The 23,194-nt window shown below is 43.8% G+C and overlaps 1 protein-coding gene across 1 annotated transcript in view; it reads right to left on the reverse strand.

Moving 5' to 3' along the window:
* The window catches only part of ANKDD1B (ankyrin repeat and death domain containing 1B), a 53,207-nt gene that overhangs the window by 2,882 nt on the left and 27,131 nt on the right, over positions 1 to 23,194 (reverse strand). Inside the window, 7 exon segments of the mRNA XM_049707875.1 lie at positions 45 to 246; positions 4,132 to 4,219; positions 6,680 to 6,777; positions 9,667 to 9,735; positions 9,737 to 9,766; positions 12,276 to 12,436; positions 21,740 to 21,797. Coding sequence (XP_049563832.1) covers positions 45 to 246; positions 4,132 to 4,219; positions 6,680 to 6,777; positions 9,667 to 9,735; positions 9,737 to 9,766; positions 12,276 to 12,436; positions 21,740 to 21,797 — 706 coding nt within the window.

Here is a 23,194-nt window from a genome sequence, read left to right on the forward strand (position 1 = left end):
TAATACCGAATGCCTCCTGCCCACATCTCCTGGGACATGCTGACCTGACCACTGCTCCTTGATGGCTCTGATCCGGGCGTCTGTAAAGTTCCACAAACGGGCTAGCCTCTGCCATTCGTTGGTCTTCAGCTGACGGTAAGCCAGGTGCCAGAGGAGACTGAGAATGTGCCTTGTCTCCTGACTGTGATCTTGCTTGAACGTCAGAGTAAAGCTGGTTGATGGGTCCTTGATGTTCTCACCATGCTCCTAGATTGAAGGTAATTGTATCAGATGAATTCAGACATTTTCTGCTGATTGCCTTATTTCAGAGTACATACGTATATATTTTTTCAGATGTAACCCATAGAGTGGTAACTGAGACTATGTTTTCAATATTAACCATAACTGGATCATTTTTTTGCCATCCAAGATAGAGACAAATGTCCGAAATAGAAAGCTGGAGTCTGGAGTTCCCTGGTGGTGCAGTGGTTAAGAATCCACCTGCCAATGCAGGGGACACGGGTTCGAGCCCTGGTCTGGGAAGATCCCACACGCCGCGGAACAACTAAGCCCGTGGGCCACAACTACTGAGCCTACGCTCTAGAGCCCATGAGCCACAACTATTGAGCCCACGTGCCTAGAGCTTGTGCTCCGCAACAAGAGAAGCCACCACAATGAGAAGCCCGTGCACCGCAACAAAGAGTAGCCCCTGCTCACCGCAACTAGAGAAAGCCCCTGCACAGCAATGAAGATCCAATGCAGCCAATAAATAGATTAATTAATTAAAAAAAAAAAGCTGGAGTCTGTCTGACACAGGAAATGTGAGGGATTTTGCCATGCTGTATCGCATGCCTCTATCCCAGCCTGCTTCCCACCCCAAAAGAAAACAGAGGGGGTATGCTGACTACAGAAATGTCACAAAAACAAATGTATCTTTAAAGGCGTTACTTTCAACCATATCCCTTTTTCTTCTTTGGGGTGTTTGATTTTCTCACATCAAAGTTTCAGTGGGGCCCAGATTGGATATATTCTTGATAAGACCCCATAGCTGATCCCTCCATTCATCCTGCTCTCTGGTGACTGGGAGGAAAGCAAATGAGCATCCTAACTCTGGGGGCCGAGGAGTGGAGGACACAAGGCTCCATTATCATTTTGTATTACAGCCCTGCAGCCAGGCTCAGCCCAGTAGCACCGTGCCTGGATTGATTCTTGCTTTCTGATTTGTCAAAGATTCCTTTTGTCCCTTTTTAAGAATCCACCAAAAAACCCCACGAAAAACAAAAAAGAATCCACCAGAGTGCTATAGAATCCAACCAAAACAACTGGAGAAAATCTCAAAGTGAAAGCAGGGGTCATGGTTTCCTATGGCTGCCCCTGTCACACACATGCCAGCAGGGCTCCAGACAAGCCTTCCTCTGGAGAGTGGGAATAAGGGACACGCAGGACACAGAGCCCACCAAGAGGTTTGGGACTTCCTATCTATTCTCCTTTCCTCTTTTACATATAGTGAATTTTGTCTTTATCTTTCATTTAAATAAAAGTGAGTCAGTGAAAGATACTCTGAACAGCCATACAGGAGTCAATGCTGGGGCAGGAAGTGGACTAAAGGGATATGGGGACCTGGTTTTTGAACCCTATGAGAAGAACGTGGTGAGGCTGGTGCCCCAGCCACCAGCATGGACCAGCCTGCACCCACACAACATCAGTGACCTCCTCTGGAAGGCCTACAGACTCCTGGGAAACTTGGCCAAGGAGAACAGCAAGACCGTTCTCTGATATCTGGACTTTGTGAACAGAAGTTGGAATAGGAATGGGAGGAGTTAATTTCCCATAATTTTTTCAGGGTCTTTTTTTTTTTAACACTTTTTTAAAATTAATTTATTTTTTGGCTGCGTTAGGTCTTCGTTGCTGTGCACGAGCTTACTCTAGTTGCGATGAGCGGGGTCTACTCTTTGTTGCGGAGCACAGGCTGCAGGCACACGGGCTTCAGTAGTTGTGGCACGTGGGCTCAGTAGTTGTGGCTCATGGGCTCTAGAGCACAGGCTCAGTAGTTGTGGCCCATGGGCTTAGCTGCTCCGCGACATGTGGGATCTTCCCGGACTAGGACTCGAACCCGTGTCCCCTACACTGGCAGGCACAGGGAAGTCCCTTTCAGGGTCTTCTTCACCCCAGCCTTGCTCTACTCCCACAGTGCCTGGCTCCCAGGAAATCCTAAAAGAGTAAGGCTGAGGGTGGGAGATCCAGAAACTTAGGAGCTGTGGGCACTGCCCTTTTTCCTTTTCTCCTCGTTTCATCTCCTGAAAATGTTAAATCCAAGAAGATCAAAACCCCAAGCACCACCAATTAAAGGGAAGACTACAAAATGCCTCTGCTTTCAACTCCGCATTACAGCATTTTTATTTCTTTGAGAAACATGCCTGCTTTGTGCGTTCCAGGATTGGGCTGGGCAGTCCTTCAGGCTTCCACAGAAAGGGCCAGGGATTTGGAAAGCCCAGGTCTTTTTCAACAGTCAGTGGAAGCATTAATAACTTGTCTGCAAAGCACTGAACTATTTGCAGGAATAACATAAGCCAGAACTGGAGGAAACTGAAATAGCATAAGCCACGATTTTAGGAACCCCCATCTACCTCTGAACCATTGAATTTATTTTTTTAATATAAATTTACTTATTTTATTATTTATTTATCTGTTTATTTATTTGGGCTGGGATCTGTGGGCACTGCCCTTTTTCCTTTTCTCCTCGTTTTCCTTTTCTCCTCGTTTCCTTTTCTCCTCGTTTATTTTATTTGGGTCTTTCGTTGCTGTGCACCGGCTTTCTCTAGTTGCGTCGAGCAGGGGCTACTCTTTGTTGCGGTGTGCGGGCTTCTCATTGCGGTGGCTTCTCTTGTTGCGGAGCACGGGCTCTAGGCACGTGGGCTTTAGTAGTTGTGGCTCGCTGGCTCTAGAGCACAGGCTCATTAGTTGTGGTGCACGGGCTTAGTTGCTCCGCAGCATGTGGGATCTTCCCGGACCAGGGCTGGAACCCGTGTCCCCTGCATTGGCAGGCGGATTCTTTATCACTGTGCTACCAAGGAAGCAAGCCCTGAACCATTGAATTTAATGACAGATGATTAGGTGGTTAGGTAAATGGGTAAATGGATATGAGAGAGGAAATTCCAATCATCTTTTTAATCTTTTCATTAGGAACCATTTTATATTAGGCCAAGATATAAACTTGTTTAATAACAAAGGGAATTTTAAATAACAATAAATATATTTGGTTAAAAAATTTTTTTAAGGCTCTATATGAAAAAAACAAGTCTTCTTCCCACTCCAGACCTCAGGGTCCCAGTTGTCACCAGGGTTAACAAGCCTTAGCATTTCTGGGGGTCTACTTCAGCTATATGTATGCATTATTTATGATTTTCAAAGTTCATCCAACTCTCACACCTTAAGACTTGTTAGGAAAGAGGGCTTATTCATCTGGTGGAAAAAATAATTTATTCTCATCTAGGAAAAAGAATCTAAAAATGCTAAGAGGAATTAAAAATAAAACCAATGAATATTCCTATTTTTAAAGAAAATGTGGAAACAAAGACGGAACTTGGGAAAGTCATCCTCAATAAAATACAGTGATGGTCTAAGAAAACGAGAATGAGGCTAGGACAAAGAGGAAGAGGAAAAAGGAGACTAGAAATCAGAGGAGGAAGCAGAGCGATTAAACAGAATTCTAATTGTCAAATGTTATTTTGTTTTGTTTTGTCCTACAGGCAAATAAGAAAAGTCGGGGGAGGATAGTGTGGCCTTTAAACTGATCCCCATATACCAGGACTACTGAGCCAATTAGACAGTACTGCAGGGGCTTCCCTGGTGGCGCAGTGGTTGAGAGTCCACCTGCCGATGCAGGGGACACGGGTTCGTGCCCCAGTCCAGGAAGATCCCACATGCCGCGAAGCGGCTGGGCCCGTGAGCCATTAGAGCTGAAAGTAATCAGCGTCCAATCAAAAGAGACAGTAATGAAATTAGGAAGAACTGCATTTTGCAGGCATTTAGCAAGCCTCTAATTGTATGCTATCCAAATTCTGGCTTGTAAAGCCATCCGAATCACCATAATTAGCCTATTTTGGGAAGGCAGCATTCTGGGAGCCAGAGGTTTCAAGCTCATAGGAAAACCTTCGCAGGGAGTATAGCTGGAGTAGAAATCCAAATACTTGTGCTGTTGAGGGCGGGTGGCCCTCGGAGAGCTTTGTGACGCCACAGGCTGAGAGGACAGGGAAAGTCAACTTTATACCAAAACTTGGCTCCTTTTTTTCCATCCAGAGCAGACCTTAATTCAGTCCTAGAAACAGTCACTTATCTTTGGTAAAAGTTGTGGGAACAGGCAGAAAAGATAGTTTTTATTCATTAATTACATATGTCCTGGGTGCCAGAGAGGCACCAGACGCGATGAGAAAAGAGGGAGGAGGAGAAAGGAAATCAGACTGTGAGGCCCAGGAAACTGCTACTTTTGTTCTGAAAACAGAATCAAGCTGTAGCACAGACGTGTTCACTGGAATATCCAGTCCACTTGCAGTGGGGGCCCAACATAAGTTCCCTGCCCAATGCTTTAGATTCTCTACTCACCAGACTGCCCTGGAGGTGTTAAGTGTTATTGACAAAGTACAATAAAAGAAAGCACAGGAAGCTATTAACATTTAGCTACAAATGCTAAATGTTAATACTAACGCCAAATGTTAACAGAAGTTAATGAGCCACTACTGGTGGAATTCCACCTAAGTGATGGAAATATGGGTGATGGTGTTTTCCTCCCCTATGCTTTTCTATGTTTTCCAAATTGTATTACTTTCATGATCAGAAAAAGAAAACTGATGGAGACAAGTAAAATAACATATCACTAATTCAGATCCCACAAACATGCAATGTGTGATTCTGAAATAGACTAGGGAGGACACAGGCTTGCCCTGGGAATGAGGGATGCACTGAGCTGATGACTAGTGAGGGCAAAGACCAGGAAGGAAAAACTGCAACTTCTGGAAGTGCTGGGCAGCCAAGCAGCCAGTAGCCTTAGCTTTGAAGCTCAGCTCTGCTTCTTACAATGGCCCCGATGTCATCAAATCTTCTCTTACAAACTGGGATAATTTCGTCTGCCTCACAAAGGAGACGGGAGAATTGAGCTAAAATGTGAGTGAGTACTAAGCCAGGGGGGATAATTCTCTTCTTCTCTTATAAACTGGGATAATTTCGTCTGCCTCACAAAGGAGATGGGAGGATTAAGCTAAGATGTGAATGAGTACCTAGCCAGGGGGGCCACACAGTGTCTTCTTCTACACCTTTCAGTAAAGCTGGAACCCCAACCCTGCCATGGCTGAGCCTGCGGAACCGCGTCACGTGAAAGAAACAAAGCTGTCTGTCTTTAAAAACACACCTACACAATGGCTTAAGGGTGCAAGCAACCCAAATGTCTATCCATGGATGATCAGATAAACAAAATGTGGCATATACATACAAGGGAATAGTATTCAGCCTTAAAAAGGAAGAAAATTCTAACACATGCTGCAACTTGGTTGAGCCTTGAGGACACAGTTCCAAAAGGGAAAATACTGTACCATTCCACCTAGATGACATACCCAGAGTAGTCAAATTCATAGAGACAGGAAGTGGAATGGGGCTGAGGGAGGAGGAAATGAATGTTGCTGTTCATAGAGTTTCAGTTTTGCAAGATGAATGAGTTCTGGAGATTGGTTGTATAACAAAGTGAATATTCTTAACACTACAGAAATGGACATTTAAAAATGGTTACGGGAATTCCCTGGCAGTCCAGTGGTTAGGACTCCGAGCTTTCACTGCCAAGGGTGCGGGTTCAATCCCTGGTTGGGGAACTAAGATCCCGCAAGCCACGCAGCACAGCCAAAAAAATTTTTTAAAAGTAGGAAATGAATAAATTAAAGAAAAAAAAATGGTCAAGATGGTACATTTTATATTGTGTGTATTTTACAACAATTAAAAATTTTTAAATAAATTTAAAAAACAAGTTTAGACACATATAAATTTATTTATTGCAGTTCTATTTATAATAGCAAAAGCTTAAGGACAACTTATATGCCCATCAGTTGAGAACTAAACAAATTATGATATATCCACACCACAGTCTATTATGTAGCTGTATAAAATAGAAGAAACTTTCCATGTACTTACACGGAATGATCTTTGCTTTATACTGATAAGGGAAAAAAGCTAAATGTAGGACAATATGTATAGGTATCCACAGTTGTGTATAAAGGATGGAGGAGTGGAATAAGAGTATAATATATTTATGTCTGCTGTTATATGCATAAAGAAATTCTGGCAAGAACAGAAGAAACTTGCAATAATGGGTATGTATGGCAAGGATAGTATGAGAGCCAGACAAATAGGGACGCGGTAGATGGGAAACTTTTACTGTAAAACCTTTACTAAGTTTTAAATTCTTGAACCATATAAATTTATCATCTTTTCAAAAAATAAATAATTTGAATTTTTTAATGTATATTTTACTGTTGAGAGTAAAAATTCTTACCAACTTATCTCAATTAAAATTGGGATGTTACTATCAAGATACAAGGTCTCTCCAATTTGTGTCCATCTCACAAAGGATGTGGTAATACTACCCCTCAAGGCTTACAGCCGGCAGGGAGGACTCAGCAAGCAGCTCAGCTAAACAGAGTGAAGCCCATGAACTCACTTTGTCAACAACCTTAGGTCGCTGCCCGCCTTCCGCAGGGTTTCCACCAGTTCCACACTTCCAAGATCAGCAGCTACATGCAAAGGAGCTTGTGACCTCTGACATGAGAAAGTTCAAAAATGTAATCCAAGCATGTTAAGGAGAGAAAAAACTTGCACAGTAAAAAGAGAAAGAGAAAGCAAAGGTGTCCTACACAGGCGTAAGGGAAAATAGATAAGGTCACATATTTTTAAACAGGTACAGGAGACATTCATTGCAGTGTTATTTATAACAATGAAAAATTGAAAGGAAGTTACATGTTTAGTAAGGAAACTCATGAGATAAATTACGGTATATCCACATATTGGAATAGTAGGCAACCATCACAAATGATTTTTTAAAATGATTTCAATATGGGATACCTAGAGTAGTCAAGTTCATAGAGACAAAGTGAAATGATGGTTTCCAGGAGAAGGGGGAGGAGGGAATGAGGAGTTATTGCTCAATGAGTATGGAGTTTCAGTCTGGGAAGATAAAGTTCTGGAGATGGATGCTGTGAGAGTTATGTACATTGTCAGTGTACTTAATGCCACTGAATTGTACACTTATATGGTTACAATGGTAAATTTTATGTTATGTTTATTTTGCCACAATAAAAAATAATTTCAGAGATTTTTAAAAATGAAAAATGCTTATGATACAACATTAAAAACCTTAGCAAAATAACACTATCTAGCTGAGCTCAATTTATAGAAAAAAATAGAGGGAAAGAAGGAAATGCATTGGTGATGTTAAGAATAATAATGTCTAGACGGAGGGATTAGAGCTTATTTTTATTGGCTTCTCAATGCTTTTCTCTATTTTGTAAGTTTCCTACATTATAGTGTATAAAGGAGTGCAAGACTTCTAATTTCTTTCTTGAATAACCACTTTCCCATGAAGAGGATAAGAATGCTTCAGAGAAATATATGAAATCACAAGAAAATCACCCATCTTAACCTCCCACTGAAAGGAATGCTGATGTGAAGACAATTCTAAAATTTTAGCACAGGAAGGAACATTGGTTATAATCTAGCCCAACTCCTAAACCAGAGAGAGGAAGCAACTTCCCAAGGGTCACACAGCTGGGCAGTAGCATCTAGCCCAGGACTCTTGCTACTAGAGCATATGGCCAACCTGCTTGGGATGTTAACATAATTAATATCAACAAGCATTTACTGAAGACCCACTTTTAGGTGGCAATGTGCCCCTCTGGGGGCTCGTTATCCATGACATCAAACTTACACTGACAGACCTATCAAAAGTCTACACCAACATGGAACAGAGACACAAGTGTCATACATCAAATACCCATAAAATCTCCCTGTGGCAAAACTGCTAGAAGTCTAGAAGGCAGGAAATGCACCAAAATGTTAACAGAGTTCTCTTTCTTTGGGGGGATTATAAACAAATTGTAAGTTTTTAGCTTATTTATGTTTTCTTACTTTTATACGTTGTGTGTATTCCTGGTCTAACAAAAACCATAAATGATAAAGTCTACTTCTATAATTGGGTGGCAGCCTAGCAAGCCTCCTTCACTGGAGTGGATCTAGACAATTCTGGTGAAGCCAGAATCACTTGGGTGCTCTGTCCATGTGTAGAGCAAAGACTCTGCCCATGAGGAAAGATGTGGGGCATTAACATAGTTGAATACATATGTATGTTCAATAATAAGAGAGGGGCTTCCCTGGTGGCGCAGTGGTTGGGAGTCTGCCTGCCAATGCAGGGGACACGGTTTCGAGCCCTGGTCTGGGAGGATCCCACATGCCGCAGAGCGGCTGGCCCCGTGAGCCACAGTTATTGAGCCTGCGCGTCTGGAGCCTGTGCTCTGCAACAAGAGAGGCCGCGCTGGTGAGAGGCCCACGCACCGCGTTGAGGAGTGGCCCCCGCTTGCCGCAACTGGAGAAAGCCCTCGCACAGAAACGAAGAGCCAACACAGCCATAAATAAATAAATAAAATAAAATTTTAAAAAAAGGCAAAATTTCTTTAAAATAATAATAATAAGAGAGATTTTCTTCCCCCAAACTTTTGGGATAGTAAAAGACCAGGGTGGAGGACGGTCTCTGGGGAAGGAAGGGACAGAAGGGGAGTTAAGTCCCAATTCAGCTCAGGGCACCAGGGACCTCACAGGCTGGAGTTGGAGCAGACTGCAGAGAACTGAGTCAGTGCTCTGGTTTCACAGATGAGGAAACCGAGGATGACACAGTGAGTTAGGACACACATGCCCACCGCACGTGGCTGCTCCCTCACCTGGGAAGGGGCAGCCAGGAAGGAGGGAGGAGTCCAGACGCTCATCTGTCCTCAGGACTCTGGCAAGGGCCCTCTCCCGAGAGTTTTCCTTCCCACTCCTGACCTCTGGAAGAGGGTAGCCCTTCCCAGAGCAGGTCCTGGCTCAGACAGCACCCACCCCCATCCTTTTAATTCTTCCACCTCAGCATTTCCATTTCCTGCCAGTGATGGATGCCTTTTATGCGGCATTTGATTCTGCTCCAGTGGTCTGAATTCATGGTGATTTTTAAAAAAATTCCAGGAGGTCTCTTTTGCCTTTGGGCAAAAAGAAGATACATTTACTGTCTATAATATAGAAACAAAGCTTCCTTTCTTGTGGAGAAGGGCTCCCTGCCAATTACAATATTTCACACTGGGGGGGGGAGTAGCTTTTGATTTAAATTGCCACCGGCAATTTACCTCTGGGCTACTGTTTATCTATCAGAAGTACTGGGCCTGTTAAATGTGAACAGTTTAATAAGGCATTGGCTGAATCCCAGTTGTGCGTTTGAAAAAGACAAAATATGTGTGTGCAAGTGGGAGTGGGGGTTTACAGAGGCAAAAGGATAAAAATATGAACGTGCATATTCTTCCCAGGAATCTTTAGAGCACCTTGAAAACTTGATCAAAACTACCCCTAAACACATGCTGAGTTGAAACAAGAAAATAGACTCTCTAGGTTCTGATCTGCCTGGCTTACCTGATTTAAGATGTCAATATCATGCTGTGCACTTAATAAGCTGTTTACCACTGTGATACTGTTGTTGATTAACAGCTAAATGAAGAGGGGACTCCTTAGGCTGCAGAAAGAAATGACATTTCAAATTCAAAAGATTCTGGCTTCATCAATCAGATCAAAAAGCGACTCATTTCATCAGACATTTCCTGATAATCTCCTGAATACTGGTACTGCCCAACATGGTTGCAGGCCCTTAGCAAGTCTTCAGCAATCACTTCCACGCCAAGGCTGTACAGAAATCCCGCTCACCAGCAACCCACTTTCCCACTTCATTCATTCTAGAACTTGACACTGAGCACCTATTATGGGCCAGGCTCTTTCCAGGATGTTAGGGGTTCAGTGGTGAACATGGCCCATCCTCAGGAATCTTTCATCTAGTAGGGAAAGCAGATATTGATTTTTTTTTTTAAGTCACAAAATAAATGTACAGTTACACATTGTGATAAGTGCCTTGAAGGAAAAGTGCACAGCGGTAAGAGAGCACATGTGGGTGTGGGCCAAGGGTCAAACTTTCTGGAAGTCAGAAAAGGCTTCCCTGAAGAATTGACATTTGAGCTCAAATATGAAGCTAAGAAAATATTAAATAGCTTAACTGCAGGACTTCCCAGAGGCTTCAAAGAGCTAAAGTGCAGTGGGAACAGCCACAAGGAAGCAACAGCATTCCCCTTCAGCATTCTCCGAGTTGCTTTGATCTTGGGTTCTTTCTGCCTAGAGCATGTTGTGGGACTAATGCCCCACTCACCCAGGGGCACCGTCAGTGCTCAGCCCTCCCACCTATGTAGAGCCCAGCCATCGCGTATTCACCAGGCCCTTGCAGCCTGCTCCCCTTTCCTCCTCCTTTGTGGCTAAGCCGCCTGTCTTCCAGCCATGCGCTCAGCCACCTCTACTATGGGCTTCTTACCAGCCCTGTCAGGCTCAGTGCCCACCTCCAGGGTCACACACACAACCTCCTGCTGCCTTTGCTCCCACCCAGCTGCCACTGGCCCAGGAGGCTCGAGAGAAAACACATCTCTGGGGGTAGAAAAGGCAGATGCAAGGAGGAAAAAAGGCGAGGAGAACACAGGTAAGGTGTGAGAGAGTGAGGTGAGGGGCATTTAGTGGGGAGGAGAGGGGCAGGGGTACAGGTGTGAGAGAGCAGGGGCAGAAGATGCAGTGAGACTGTGTGGACAACAGTAGTTGAGCTGAGAGGCAAAATGCGTGGAAAGAGGGAACACAGATGCTGCAAGGTGGGTGGTGAGGACAGGGTGCAGTGCTGCTCAAGCGGAGCAGATGATATTAATCAGCATCATTTATGCACATACAACACACTCTCCTAATGGTGCCTACTACTCACTCACTTCCCCTACAGTTTATACTCTGAAACACCGGGCTAACAGCTTTTCATTCACAACCACCCTAGCAGTTAGGGCTTCTCTTCCCCACTCTATATATGAGGCACAGAGGTGAAATCACTTCCTCGAGGCATCGGAGCTAGGAAGGAGCAGAGACAGGATTTGAACCCAGATCTTCCTGACTCCAGCAGCAGCACCAGGCTCCTTCCCAGGAAACAGGGGTAGACGGATGGAAGAGAGATGTAGTGAGTTAGCAAGGGATTCACCAGCACACAGAGGAGAAGGAAAGCAGGGGCAGGTGGAATGCTACGTCTGCGTATGTCAGACTGTCCAAGGGTGAGCAAGGGAAGTGGGAGACAGATGGGGCAGAGGGGCAGCAGGAGGGGAAAGCTTTCTGTGCAGACCTCTTCTGCTCAGGGAGGACCTTCTTTCTAGGGGCGCTAAGGATGAAAAAAGAGAACGTATCCCTCGTCCCAGGGACGTAAGCAGTGCCCTTCCTGCTGGGACCATTGGCCTTGCTGGGGCCCAATTCCTCCTGAGAAACAGGAAGCATCCTTAGATGGACCAGGCAAGGTCAGAACCAGTTCCCCTAATGCCATTCTCCAAAAACTACCAGTCATGGGTTAAATCATGTCCCTCCTCTCCAGTTAATACAATAAATAGTAATGGCTAAGCAATATTAGAGAAAAGAATATTCTCACAGGAGAAATGAAAGTAGAGTGAAAAACAGGGGAATGTTTCCCCATCTAATTCCAGCGCAGAGGGCCTTTGTTAATTCTACCAAAGCCAATTCGAACTTCAGAAAACCTAAATCAATACAAATGACTGACTTTTAAAAGAAAAACAAGATCGGTCAGTGAAGGGGGAAAAATAATCATTCTCCTTCCTATTAACAGCAGTTTCATTATTTTCCCAGACTGATAAATTTAATACAAGACTGGCATCTCTAGATACATAAAAAAAATTAACTGCAGCAAATGTAAATATTTAAAACACAAAGATTTCATTTTGTTCAGGAACTTCAATGACTTTCTAAAATTCATCCCTTGGATTGTATTTCTTAAGATTAAGACTCCGTCTCCAGAAGAAGCCAGTCGGCCCTCCCAGAAAGAATTCCTCCTTTGTGATCACTCGTCTCCCCGCTCCAGCCCTCCATGCATCTGCAAGGAGCATCTCCCAGCACAGCCAGCCTCACAGAGCTGGGATCAAAGCCCATGTTATCATAATAGACTGACTCACTTCCACCTTCTGGTGCAGATCAACGTTCTCACTGAAAAGAAAGCTGACAAAGGATGCGTGGCTGTTCCGGGTTGCTATCTGCAAAGCACTGATATCGAGCTGCAGGAGACAGGTGGAGAGAGAAGGCACGGAGGGAATCCCATTAGAATCTAGCATGGTTTCTGGTGTTCATTCCATGGTAATCAATTAATACAATAAAATAGTATGCCTAGTTAAAAAAGAAAATTCAACGTGTTTCTGATCATTTGGGGGCGGGGGGGGGGCTTTTGGTTGCTTCCAGGTATCTCCCATTTAAAAGAGACAAGAATCCTAGACAACACGTGCCTCAGGCAAATATGAGCTAAAATCCTTCCCTTCTCCAGGAAGTACGAAGTGGACTAGGGCCAAGCCTTCTCTCGATACAACCTGCAAACCCCCTCCTTGAGCCAAAAGGGCCGAACTTGGTATTGGCCCCAGAAGTGCATCCACCCTCTCCTGCCCTGACCATTTACTAGCAACTCTCCCCTTTACAGGTACCACCTCGGAACTCAGCATGATTGCTGCCTATGTGCAGGTTCCCTCACAGCCCTTTCACTCAACTTCTTTAGCATCTCTCCTTCACTTAGTGCCCATGCTAGAGGGCAAACTACTTAGGTCAGGGCCTCCTCCAAAAGGCCTTGCAATAAGACAAGGTCAGTGGATAGTTATTGACTGATTACAGTTGGTCCCCCAAATTCACGGGTTCTGCAACTGCAAATTCAACCAACTATGCATCAAAAATATTAAAAAAAAAAAAAATTCCACAAAGTTCCAAAAAGCAAAACTTGAATTCGCTCATGTGCTGGCAACTATTTACATAACATTTACATTCTATTTACAATTATTTACATAGAATTTACATTGTATTAGGTATTATAAGTAACCTAGAGATATGTAAAGTACATGGGAGGGGACTTCCCTGGTAGCTCAGTGGTTAAGAATCTGCCTGCCAGTGCAGGGGCACGGGTTCGAGCCCTGGTCCGGGAAGATCCCACATGCCACGGAGCAACTAAGTTCGTGCACCACAACTACTGAGCCTGAGCTCTAGAGCCTGAAAGCCACAACTACTGAGTCCGTGAGCCACAACTACTGAAGCCCGCACACCTAGAGCCCATGCTCCACAACAAGACAAGCCACCGCAATGAGAGGCCTGGGAACCACAACAAAGAGTAGCCCCTGCTTGCCGCAACTAGAGATAGCCCACGCCCAGCAATGAAGCCAAAAATAATAAGTAAAAAAATTTTAAAAATAAAGTACATGGGAGGCTGTGCATAGCTTACATGCCAATACTATGCATTTTATTTAAGGGACTTGAGCATCCTCGGATTTTGGTATCCCAGGGAGGGGGTGTCCTGTAATTGCAGGATTGCTGCAAAGTATTTTCAGGTCCTCAGAGTAAGGAGGCTGTATGTAGGTTAGTATGTTTTCCTAAAATGGCTGCATAAGTATGTCCCATCCAATCTGCTCTTCTGCAATGTGACCCTGCCACTCCCCACCAAGGAGTGGGGTTTATTTCTTCACCCCCTTGAATCTGGGTAGACCCTGTCACTGCTTTGGCCAACAGAATATGGCAGAGGTGACAGTGTGCTAGTTCCAGGTGTGACCCTTAATTGGCCTGGCAGCTGCTGCTCCCTACATCATGGAAGCCAGCTGCCATGCTATGAGAAGGCAATGCAGATGCTGCATGTTGGTGCTCTTGTCAAGAGGCCCAGCTGACAGCCAACCTCAACTGCCAGGCATGTGAGTGAGCCACTGTGGACATCCTCCTCAGGTAAGTCTGCAAACGACTGAAGCCCTGGCCGAAACTGACTGCAACCACATACCCGACCCAATGTAAGAATCTCCCAGCTGAGCTCAGTCAACCCTCAGAGCCAGGAAAGATAACAGTGCACTGTTCTAAGCCACTGTGCTCTGGGTTGGTTTGTTATGAAGTAATAGATAAGTGGTATAAATACTCACAGGAATGATACACGCTCTGACCAACTGGAGTCTAGTTTGAGCTGATACTAAATGCCTATATGACCTTGAATAAATGGCCTCTCAAGGATGGGCCTCTATGTCTTCCTCTGTAAAAATGACATAACCACCTATATTATTAGTTTTCTATTGCTGTTAATAACAAATTACCACAAACTTAGTGCCTTAAACAATACAAATGTATTATCTTACAGCTCTGGAGGTCAGAAGTCTGAAATGAGTCTCACTGGGTGAAAATAAAGGCCTTTCTGGAGGCTTTCAGGAGAATCCATTTCTTTACCTTTTTCAGTTTGTAGAAACCACCCACATTCCTTGGCTTGCAGCCCCCTTCCTCCACCTTCAAAGTCAGCAGTAGTGTGCTGACTCCTTCTCACGTTGCATCCCTCTGACCTCCCTGCCGGCCTCCTCCTTCCTTTTTAAAGGACCCTGGTGATTACATTAGGCTCACCTGGATAATCTCATTGTAAGGTCAGATGATGAGCAACCTTACTTCCATCTGCAAAGCAATCTTAATTCCCCTTTGACATGTAACCTCACATACTCACAGGTTCCAAGGGTCATAATGTGGACATCTTTGGGGGCCGTTATTCTGCCTACCACACCACCCTACCTCTTTCTCTCAAACCAAAGCAACACTTAGAAAATAAATGAGCTAGTAAATGTGTACAATAATCACAAGTATCATCTTATTCATTCCACAAAAATTTACTGAGCACTTATTACGTGTCAGCCCCCATGTTAGACCGTGGGGGCTATGACTAAACCGACAAGATCTCTGACGTTACGTTCAGTAGGGGTGGACAATCAGTTGATTGGTAGATCAGTAGATTTAGAACCCATTTAGTAGATTCTAGACATTAGTAGAAGAATAACATCAGCTAGTGACAATGAGAATGCTACAATGAGAAGTAAAACAGCATGAATGGATGGTTTCTTTCCAGTGAGTGATCAAGAAAAGCTTCTTGGATAGGGTGACGTCTAGACTGAGACCAGAATGGTAGGAAGTGTCCCCCCAGTGGAAAGATCTGATGCAGAAACAGGCTTGTGAAGAGCCCAAAGCCAGTAACCCTATGGTGGGAAGAGCTATAGGAGTCTGTGGCATTTTATCCATGAGGCACAACAGGCACAGTGTGTAGGGCCTACAGACTTTTTAAGAGCTAAAGAAATATTTGAAATCTTAAAAAAAACGGTTGGGATTCCCTGCTGGCGCAGTGGGTTAAGAACCCACCTGCCAATGCAGGGGACACGGGTTCGAGCCCTGGTCTGGGAAGATCCCACATGCCGCGGAGCAACTGGGCCCGTGAGCCACAACTACTGAGCCTGCTGCGCTCAAGATTCCGTGAGCCACAACTACTGAGCCCGTGCACCACAACTAATGAAGCCCACGCGCCTAGAGCCCATGCTCCGCAACAAGAGAAGCCACCGCAATGAGAAGCCCGTGAACCACAATGAAGAGCAGCCCCAGCTCGCGGCAACTAGAGAAAGCCCGCGCGCAGCAACGAAGACCCAACGCGGCCAAAAATAAATAAATAAAATAAAATAATTTTTTTTAAAAAGTCATGCCATTCTTTATTAAAAAAAAAAGTTGGTCCCAAGATACCAAAAGAAAAGCACAAAACTGAAGTGAATATTTAATTGACATGTTCATACTTCGTTGATTGCTAAATGTAATCTTCATAAGGTATTCATTACACTGTAAACAATTTGTAGGTTAAATTTTTTCACCTCCCTCGAATTCTCAGGTCTGCACAGAGTTCTAAGAAATCAGAGTCAATCATAAATTAAGGTAGTTTATCGTATCCAAATGATTATAAATGCACAAATAAAAAAGCCTTTAAAAAATAATTTACAGCAAAAGAAAAGAGATATTTAATGTGGAATGCGGGGGCATTTAAAGTTATTTGATAAGATGTGAGGATAGGGCCTCCAGAAATATGGAATTCTTAGGGTCTACAGAAAGTCTTCACTTGACCCAGGGTAGCTAGGCAGCCTCTCCACCCAGCCCCAACAGAGGCGGTCTCCATAGGCAGCTAAATCCACAATCTCTCCCCACTACCCTCCTCAGAAATGACTCCACCTTTACCCCCTCCCCTTAGCTGGGTGGGTGCAAAGCTAGCTCCTGGAGAACAAGACTAACTAATGTCAGCGGGTGAAGCATTTCCAAGATCAAACACAGTAATGGCCTACAGATGTGAAAGCAAAATGAGCCGCTCACAACCCTGGTGTGTATCCTTGCTTCTGGCTTCCTGCTTCCTGCTGCTTGTTTCCCCCGGGGCCTTTACTGGACTGGGCGGAGACAGGTGTGGACAGCAGTGGGGTGGGGGGGGGGTGGGGGGCTGAGGCTATTGATCCAGGAAGTGTGCTAATGAACTCCAGGGAAAACCCAAGATAATGTAAAAGATGTAAAACTGACTTAGGACAATTTCCAGGCTGTCTGGATGAGGCCAAGGCCATAAGGATATGGACAACGTGGAGCCTACAGTCCGGGCAGGGTGGGGAGAATGCGAGCATGTGAAAGCCATTACAAAGCAAAACCTTCAGAGCGCCAAATAATTAAGTACAGAAGGGAGGGAGGCACAGAGCAGCGAGTTGAGCCAAAAGGAGTGATCCCAGGAGGATCTTGCTAATAAGGGAGGCCTTTCCAGGGAGGCTGCAGACTGGGGGCAGAGGGGCACCTGGGCATGACAGAAAAACAGCACCGCTCTCCATATTCTGAATGTTTCCTGGGCCCCGTGAATTCTTAACTCTGGGCTCATTTATCGCATAAAAAACCTTGCAACGTCAGTGGGAATCACCTCACCCTACATATTCCACTCTCTCTTGCAATCTTGTCTATGTATATATAATTTTATATAGTGAGGGACTTCCCTGGCAGTCCAGTGGTTAGGGCTCGGTGCTTTCACTGCCATGGGCCTCGGTTCCATCCCTGGTCCCACAAGCTGCTCAGTGCGGCCCAAAAAAATTTTAAATAAAAAAAATTTAAAAATAAATGAAGATCAGTGTCAAAGGATCTCAGCACCAAAGTATTTTGTGTTTTGTACCTAGAAGAAGGCATCATCCTGTCTTCTTCAGGCTCCAGAATGACCACTTGGCTTTTTACACAATTTTCTTTTTCGCATCTACTGTGTATAAGCCAGGTACTACTTGTTTCTAGGAAGAAAACAAAGTAGAATAAAAGTGTCTGAGAAGCAACAACTGTTGCTACTTTTGCCCTATTTTCAATTATTCTCCAAATAAATTATTCCCCAAATAAATAGGAAGAATGGTATTGTTTTTGAGGAAATATTAATAGGGGAATGTCAGAGTTACGACATTAATTCTTACCCCAAAGTAAGCAAATTATTAATACAATCGGCCCTCCAAATCCCCCTGCCCCCCACAGTTGGATGGATAACCACGGATAAGGACTGTATTATACCATTTTACATAAGGAACTGGAGCATCCATAGATTTTGGTACCCCTAGGCAGGTCTTACAACCAGTCCCCCACGGATACGAGGGACAATTGTATTAATTCTACAAAAGCCCAGTGAATGGGTCAGTGCAGGGCCAGATTACGCAAAGAACATTCTGAGTCCCCCTCCCTGTGTGAGTAAGTAGACATGGAGCACATACTTCACTTGGAATGTTGATATCACTTCCTGATGCCAGTAGCACTTTGCTGCATTCTTCATGACCTCCTTCAACAGCTAAGAAGAATGGTGTTTCGCCATTCTAACAAACGGAAAAAAAGTTAAAATGAATTGCCTCTTGGCATGGAATGAAATTACTTGAGAAACAGCATGCTTTCTCTATCTCTTGTGCATTACTCTTAATAGACAGCATTTATTGAGCATCTATGTGCCAACTTATACTGCCAAGACTATATGCTTTGGTACAGTTTAACTGCACAACGACTCTGAGGTCAGGGTTATCATCCCCACTTTACACATAAGGAAACTAAGCCTCAGTTGAAAAGTGGCAAAGCTAGGATGCAAGTCTAGTTCTTTGGCTCCAAAGGCTGCATTCTTAACTACTCTGTTATGCTGCCTCCTTTCTCACCTTCCCTCCATCATTCATACTCTCGATCTTTATTAATCTAACAAACAGTTATTAAACATGTGTTGTTTGTCAGACAGTAGTAGGCACTGGGATTGGGAAGACAACTAGAATCCAGACCCTGTCTACGAGAAGGTAACAGCTTGTTAAGAAAGATAATCATGGAAATGAGGAACTAAAATGCAGTATGAAATACAAAAATAGAAGCACATTTGTAGCAAGTACAGTTTTAACCTTTAAAACTGATTTAAAATATTGCATGTCATTTAAAAAAAATGTAATACCCTACCTTAGTAATTAAGGTTCCTGAAACTCATTATGATAAACACTAGTAGGACAAAGTGAGTTTAGTTTAGGCCACAACATAGAAAAGAAGGAACTGGTCTCACACAATAGCTACTTGGATACTTCCCCCTCCTCATGCAGATTCTTTCCTAAAAATATTGGGAAGAAATGCAGAATTCCTTCCCCATGTCCTAACCATTCTCCACCTTGGACATATTCTGCCTAACAGCTAGGATAAGTTCAGACAATTTTACTGGTAGCTAATTAGGTACAAACAATCATGTTAACAGGGACAAAAGAGCATGGAACCAATGTTCCTATCCCACCGAGATGGAAAAACTATATCCCAGCAGCTTCCCCTGAGAGCCTGGGACAGCCATCTGTTAGAGAGGAATTCCTTTCCATAATCTGCCTTCTCCTTTTCCAGGAAAAGAGATGCCAAAAGGCAAACCCCAGTGGAAAAATATTTGCAAAAACTGTGAAGGAAAGAATTCATGTCTTTAATATATCAAGAGCCTAATAAACATTTATATCTTTGACCCAGCTATCCTACCTCTAAGAATATACCCAAAGGAAATAATGAGGAATACAGACTAAACTTTGTATACAAAGAGGTTCATGACAGCATTACTTCAATAGTAAAGAAAAACTGAACAAAACCTAAATGTCAGGGGCTTCCCTGGTGGCACAGTGGTTGAGAGTCTGCCTGCCAATGCAGGGGACACGGGTTCGAGCCCTGGTCTGGGAAGATCCCACATGCCGCGGAGCAACTGGGCCCGTGAGCCACAACTACTGAGCCTGCGCGTCTGGAGCCTGTGCTCCGCAACAAGAGAGGCCGAGGTAGTGAGAGGCCCACGCACCGCGATGAAGAGTGGCCCCCGCTTGCTGCAACTAGAGAAAGCCCTCGCACAGAAACGAAGACCCAACACAACCAAAAATAAATAAATAAATTTATTTAAAAAAAAAAAAAAGATAAAAAAACACCTAAATGTCCAAGAGCTAAAGAACAGTTAAATGAATTTTGGGCAGGCACTAAAAATATACATGCATAGGAACACAAAGAAAACTGGAAGGAAAATACATCAGATATTTACAAGATAATCCTTTCAGTGTAGAGAAAAATATGAAAATTGCTATTTATGTTTATTTTTATCTCAATCTTTAAAATTTATATTTCTGGCATATGTTTTATAATATATTAATTTAATTATAAATGTACATGTGATTAGGTGCATGCTCAAACTTTCTTTACTGGTTATGAGTTTGCTACCCAGTATGTTTGGAGACCACTGCTCTAGAGCCTAGTCCCATGAGCCTAGTCCAACTGGTCCAGCAACAGCCTATGTCAGGAAACAGAGGCAGCCCAAGACTGTATGTACATTATGGGCTTCATCCAAAAGGCTAATATTATCACTAGATACTTCACTTTGTGCAAATAAAACCCATCACAATCTACAATTACAGTTTGTTGGACTTTATGACTTTTCCTCAATGTGCCCCAATGCAAAAATAACTAAAAGGTAGACGAAATCCAAGTGCACACATTCCAGTGGTAAAGTATTAAAGCAAAACAGGGCAAGCACAACTAAGACTTTAAATTAAATCCTATGACTATAGGACTGGATCTCTATATTGACTTGTGAAGGCCAATCATGGCTAAGATTTATCCTAGGTGAATCATGTTCTTTTTGAGTTTCTCACATTCGTAACTCTTATTCAAGAAGACCAAATTCCTAGGATCTTCTTTAAGTTAAACTAGTTCAACCTGATCATCACTACGTCAGATGGTCACACACATAAAAATAAACAAATCAAGGCTCTACTTTTGTCCATGATCCTCAGCTGAAAGCCTGGCTTACATTCTCCTAGGAACTGGAAGAGAGAAAAAGGAGGATAATAACAATATGTACCACTGATACCGATGATAACCAAGATCCCACTTACTGCACCCAGATAACACTGGTGATGACACCGGATACCACTTGTTGCACACTTACCATGTGCCAGGCACCATTCCTTGAACTAAGTGTGTGACACAGCCTTTCATTTAAAACCTCACTAAGGCCTTATGAGGCTATTTGATAGATGAGGAAGCTAAGGCTGAGAGGGGCCAAGTAACGTGCCCAAAATCATCTAGCTGGGGTGATGGAGCCAGGATCAGACCCAGGCAGTCAGAGCCCTGCTTTTAATCCCAGTCCAGGGATGCATGTGACCAGGCTGATTATGCTTCTCTGGTCCAAGGGGAATACTGACTTTTCCCAGGCATCACACACGTCCACTTTCACAGCCTTCAGTTTTCATTTTATTGCCCACAGTTGCTATCTTTATGACCATACACCACCAACTCTAAGTCACATCCTGTTTCTCATGTTAACATATCTGCGATCAGGATGCACCTCACAATCTCAGTCAACCGGGCAGCAGACATGATACAGCTGTCATGGCTTGTGATTTGCATTAAATCAGAATGGGTGTCAGTGGCTTAGAAGAAAATCTCAGAATCTACAGCAGGGCACCTTTTGAAGAAACACTGCATCACAAACATCTTTGAAGGCACAAAAGACAATATTTTGTCTGGAAAAGCAAGGACATCAAGACTCTGAGTGAGAAAGTGATTTAGAAGAATTCGACTCAATGTATGAAGTATAGGAATACTTAACCAAGCTCCCTTGCTTATTTCGTCCTTTGTATGTATATGATTTTTAAAAATCTAAGATAAAAGTCTAAAAACTCAATAATATAAAATATTCTAAATGACAAGAGAGTTTTTTGTGTCACAGTTTAATTGGCAGCATTATTTTTTCTCAGTGTTACATGAAATAATGACGTGCCTTACAATCAATGGTGTCTTAAAGTAAATGATTATATTACTTCTTAAAGCAGCTCTCAGGAGAGCTGCCAAGTTAGAACTCGTCAGAATATTAAACTATGAAGTCCAAGAGGACTCCACTCACGTGAGGCTCCAAACAGCCAGCCTCAAAGGCATTGAGCCAGAGGTTAAAAAGTGACCACCCAGAGCAGATGACTCACAAGGGGTTTACAAGAACCCCAGGCCCGGTTTCTAACTCCCTGCTGCCCTCCACCTGAATATCTCCCCTCCCCACTCCGGTGCCTCAGAGTGAACCCTCTGAAACCTTACTACTCACCATGCATCATCCCCTCCTCCCCTGTACCCCACAGCTCAGGGATGGGCACCCCACCCTCCTGGAAGTCCAAGCCAGAGAGCTAGGGGCCAGAAAGTCTGCCCTCTCCATACCCCCTGGTCACAAATCCTGTGGCCTCTGTCTCCTCCTACCACCTCGTCCTGCTTGCTGCCAGTGAGAGCCTCGGTGAGAGGCTTTCTGTAGCTCTTGCTTCAGCCACTTCTGCAGTCACCTGACTGGGACTCCCCACCTCCTGCCTCTCCAGGCACCAATACCCCCTTCAAACCACGGTGACAGTTACCCACCTACACCCAGGATGGATCCCATCCCTTGTTTGCTGCTTAAAACCTTCCAAGGTCTCTGCTGCCAATAGGTCAGAATCACCCCTCCTCCTGGTGAGCACAGCCTTTCATGGTCTCTCTGCCTTGGCCCACTTGGCATGCACCTTTCCCAGCCCACCCATCCTCAATTTCTGCCACCCTGAACTTGTCATTCCCAGGACACACCATGCTCTTTCATGCCTTGGTTCCTTTACAAACGGGCTCTTCCCTCTGTCTGAAATACTCTACCCTTGTGCCCTCCTCCAATCTCCTCGTACCACTGTCCATCCAAATGCTCAGACCCACATAACATACCACCTCCTCTGTGAAGCCTGTGATATTTCTGAAACAGATTTTCCTTTGTGCTCCCACAGCACACCGTATATATATCTATTACCGCATTTAGCCCGATATATTATTTTTTGTATGCTCTTCTTGCCCTGTAGGCTTCTAGAATAAGAAAACATACTCTACCTAGCATAGAGCACATATTAAATTTTTTTTTTTTTTTTTGGTGAATAAGTGAATGGTTTAACAAATGAACCTCCATGAGTTACTTTAGCCTGTTAAAGCTGTGGATAGAGTAGTGGCCATGTTTTCCACAGTTTTAAGTGAAATTCATACTTTCAAAGTGTTAAATGAAAATAAATAGCTGTTTGAACGAGAAGGGAAAAAATCCATCCATGTTCCTTGCTCTACCTTTGCTGCTAATTTGCTAGCAAAAGTGGGACAATAAAAGTAATTCTATATAACCTTGAGAAGGCAAACTGGTGAAAGATTTCTGGGAGGTAGTTTTAAAATGTGCAGAACTCTTTGACCCACAATTCCACATCTAGGAATTTCTCCTAAGGAAAGTATCAAAGATATGCACACAGACATGGATGCCGTCCCAGTGTTTCCCTCCCTGGTCAGGTGGGGCTGAGCCTCCCGCAGACCTCAGTGGAAGAAAAGAGCAACTGGAGTTGACAGTAGAAAATTCCATGTAGTCCATTGATTTCACAGACATTTATGGAGCAAAATTGGCAATCTGGACGGTCCACTGAAAAAGTGGGTTGATTTCACCTGGATATTCGATGATTCTCTCTGACTGTAGTAACAACTGAACAACTCTACTGCTCACCAAAATGCCATCACCAAA

This window comes from Orcinus orca, chromosome 3 (assembly GCF_937001465.1).
Source record: "Orcinus orca chromosome 3, mOrcOrc1.1, whole genome shotgun sequence".
NCBI classification, from domain to species: domain Eukaryota; kingdom Metazoa; phylum Chordata; class Mammalia; order Artiodactyla; family Delphinidae; genus Orcinus; species Orcinus orca.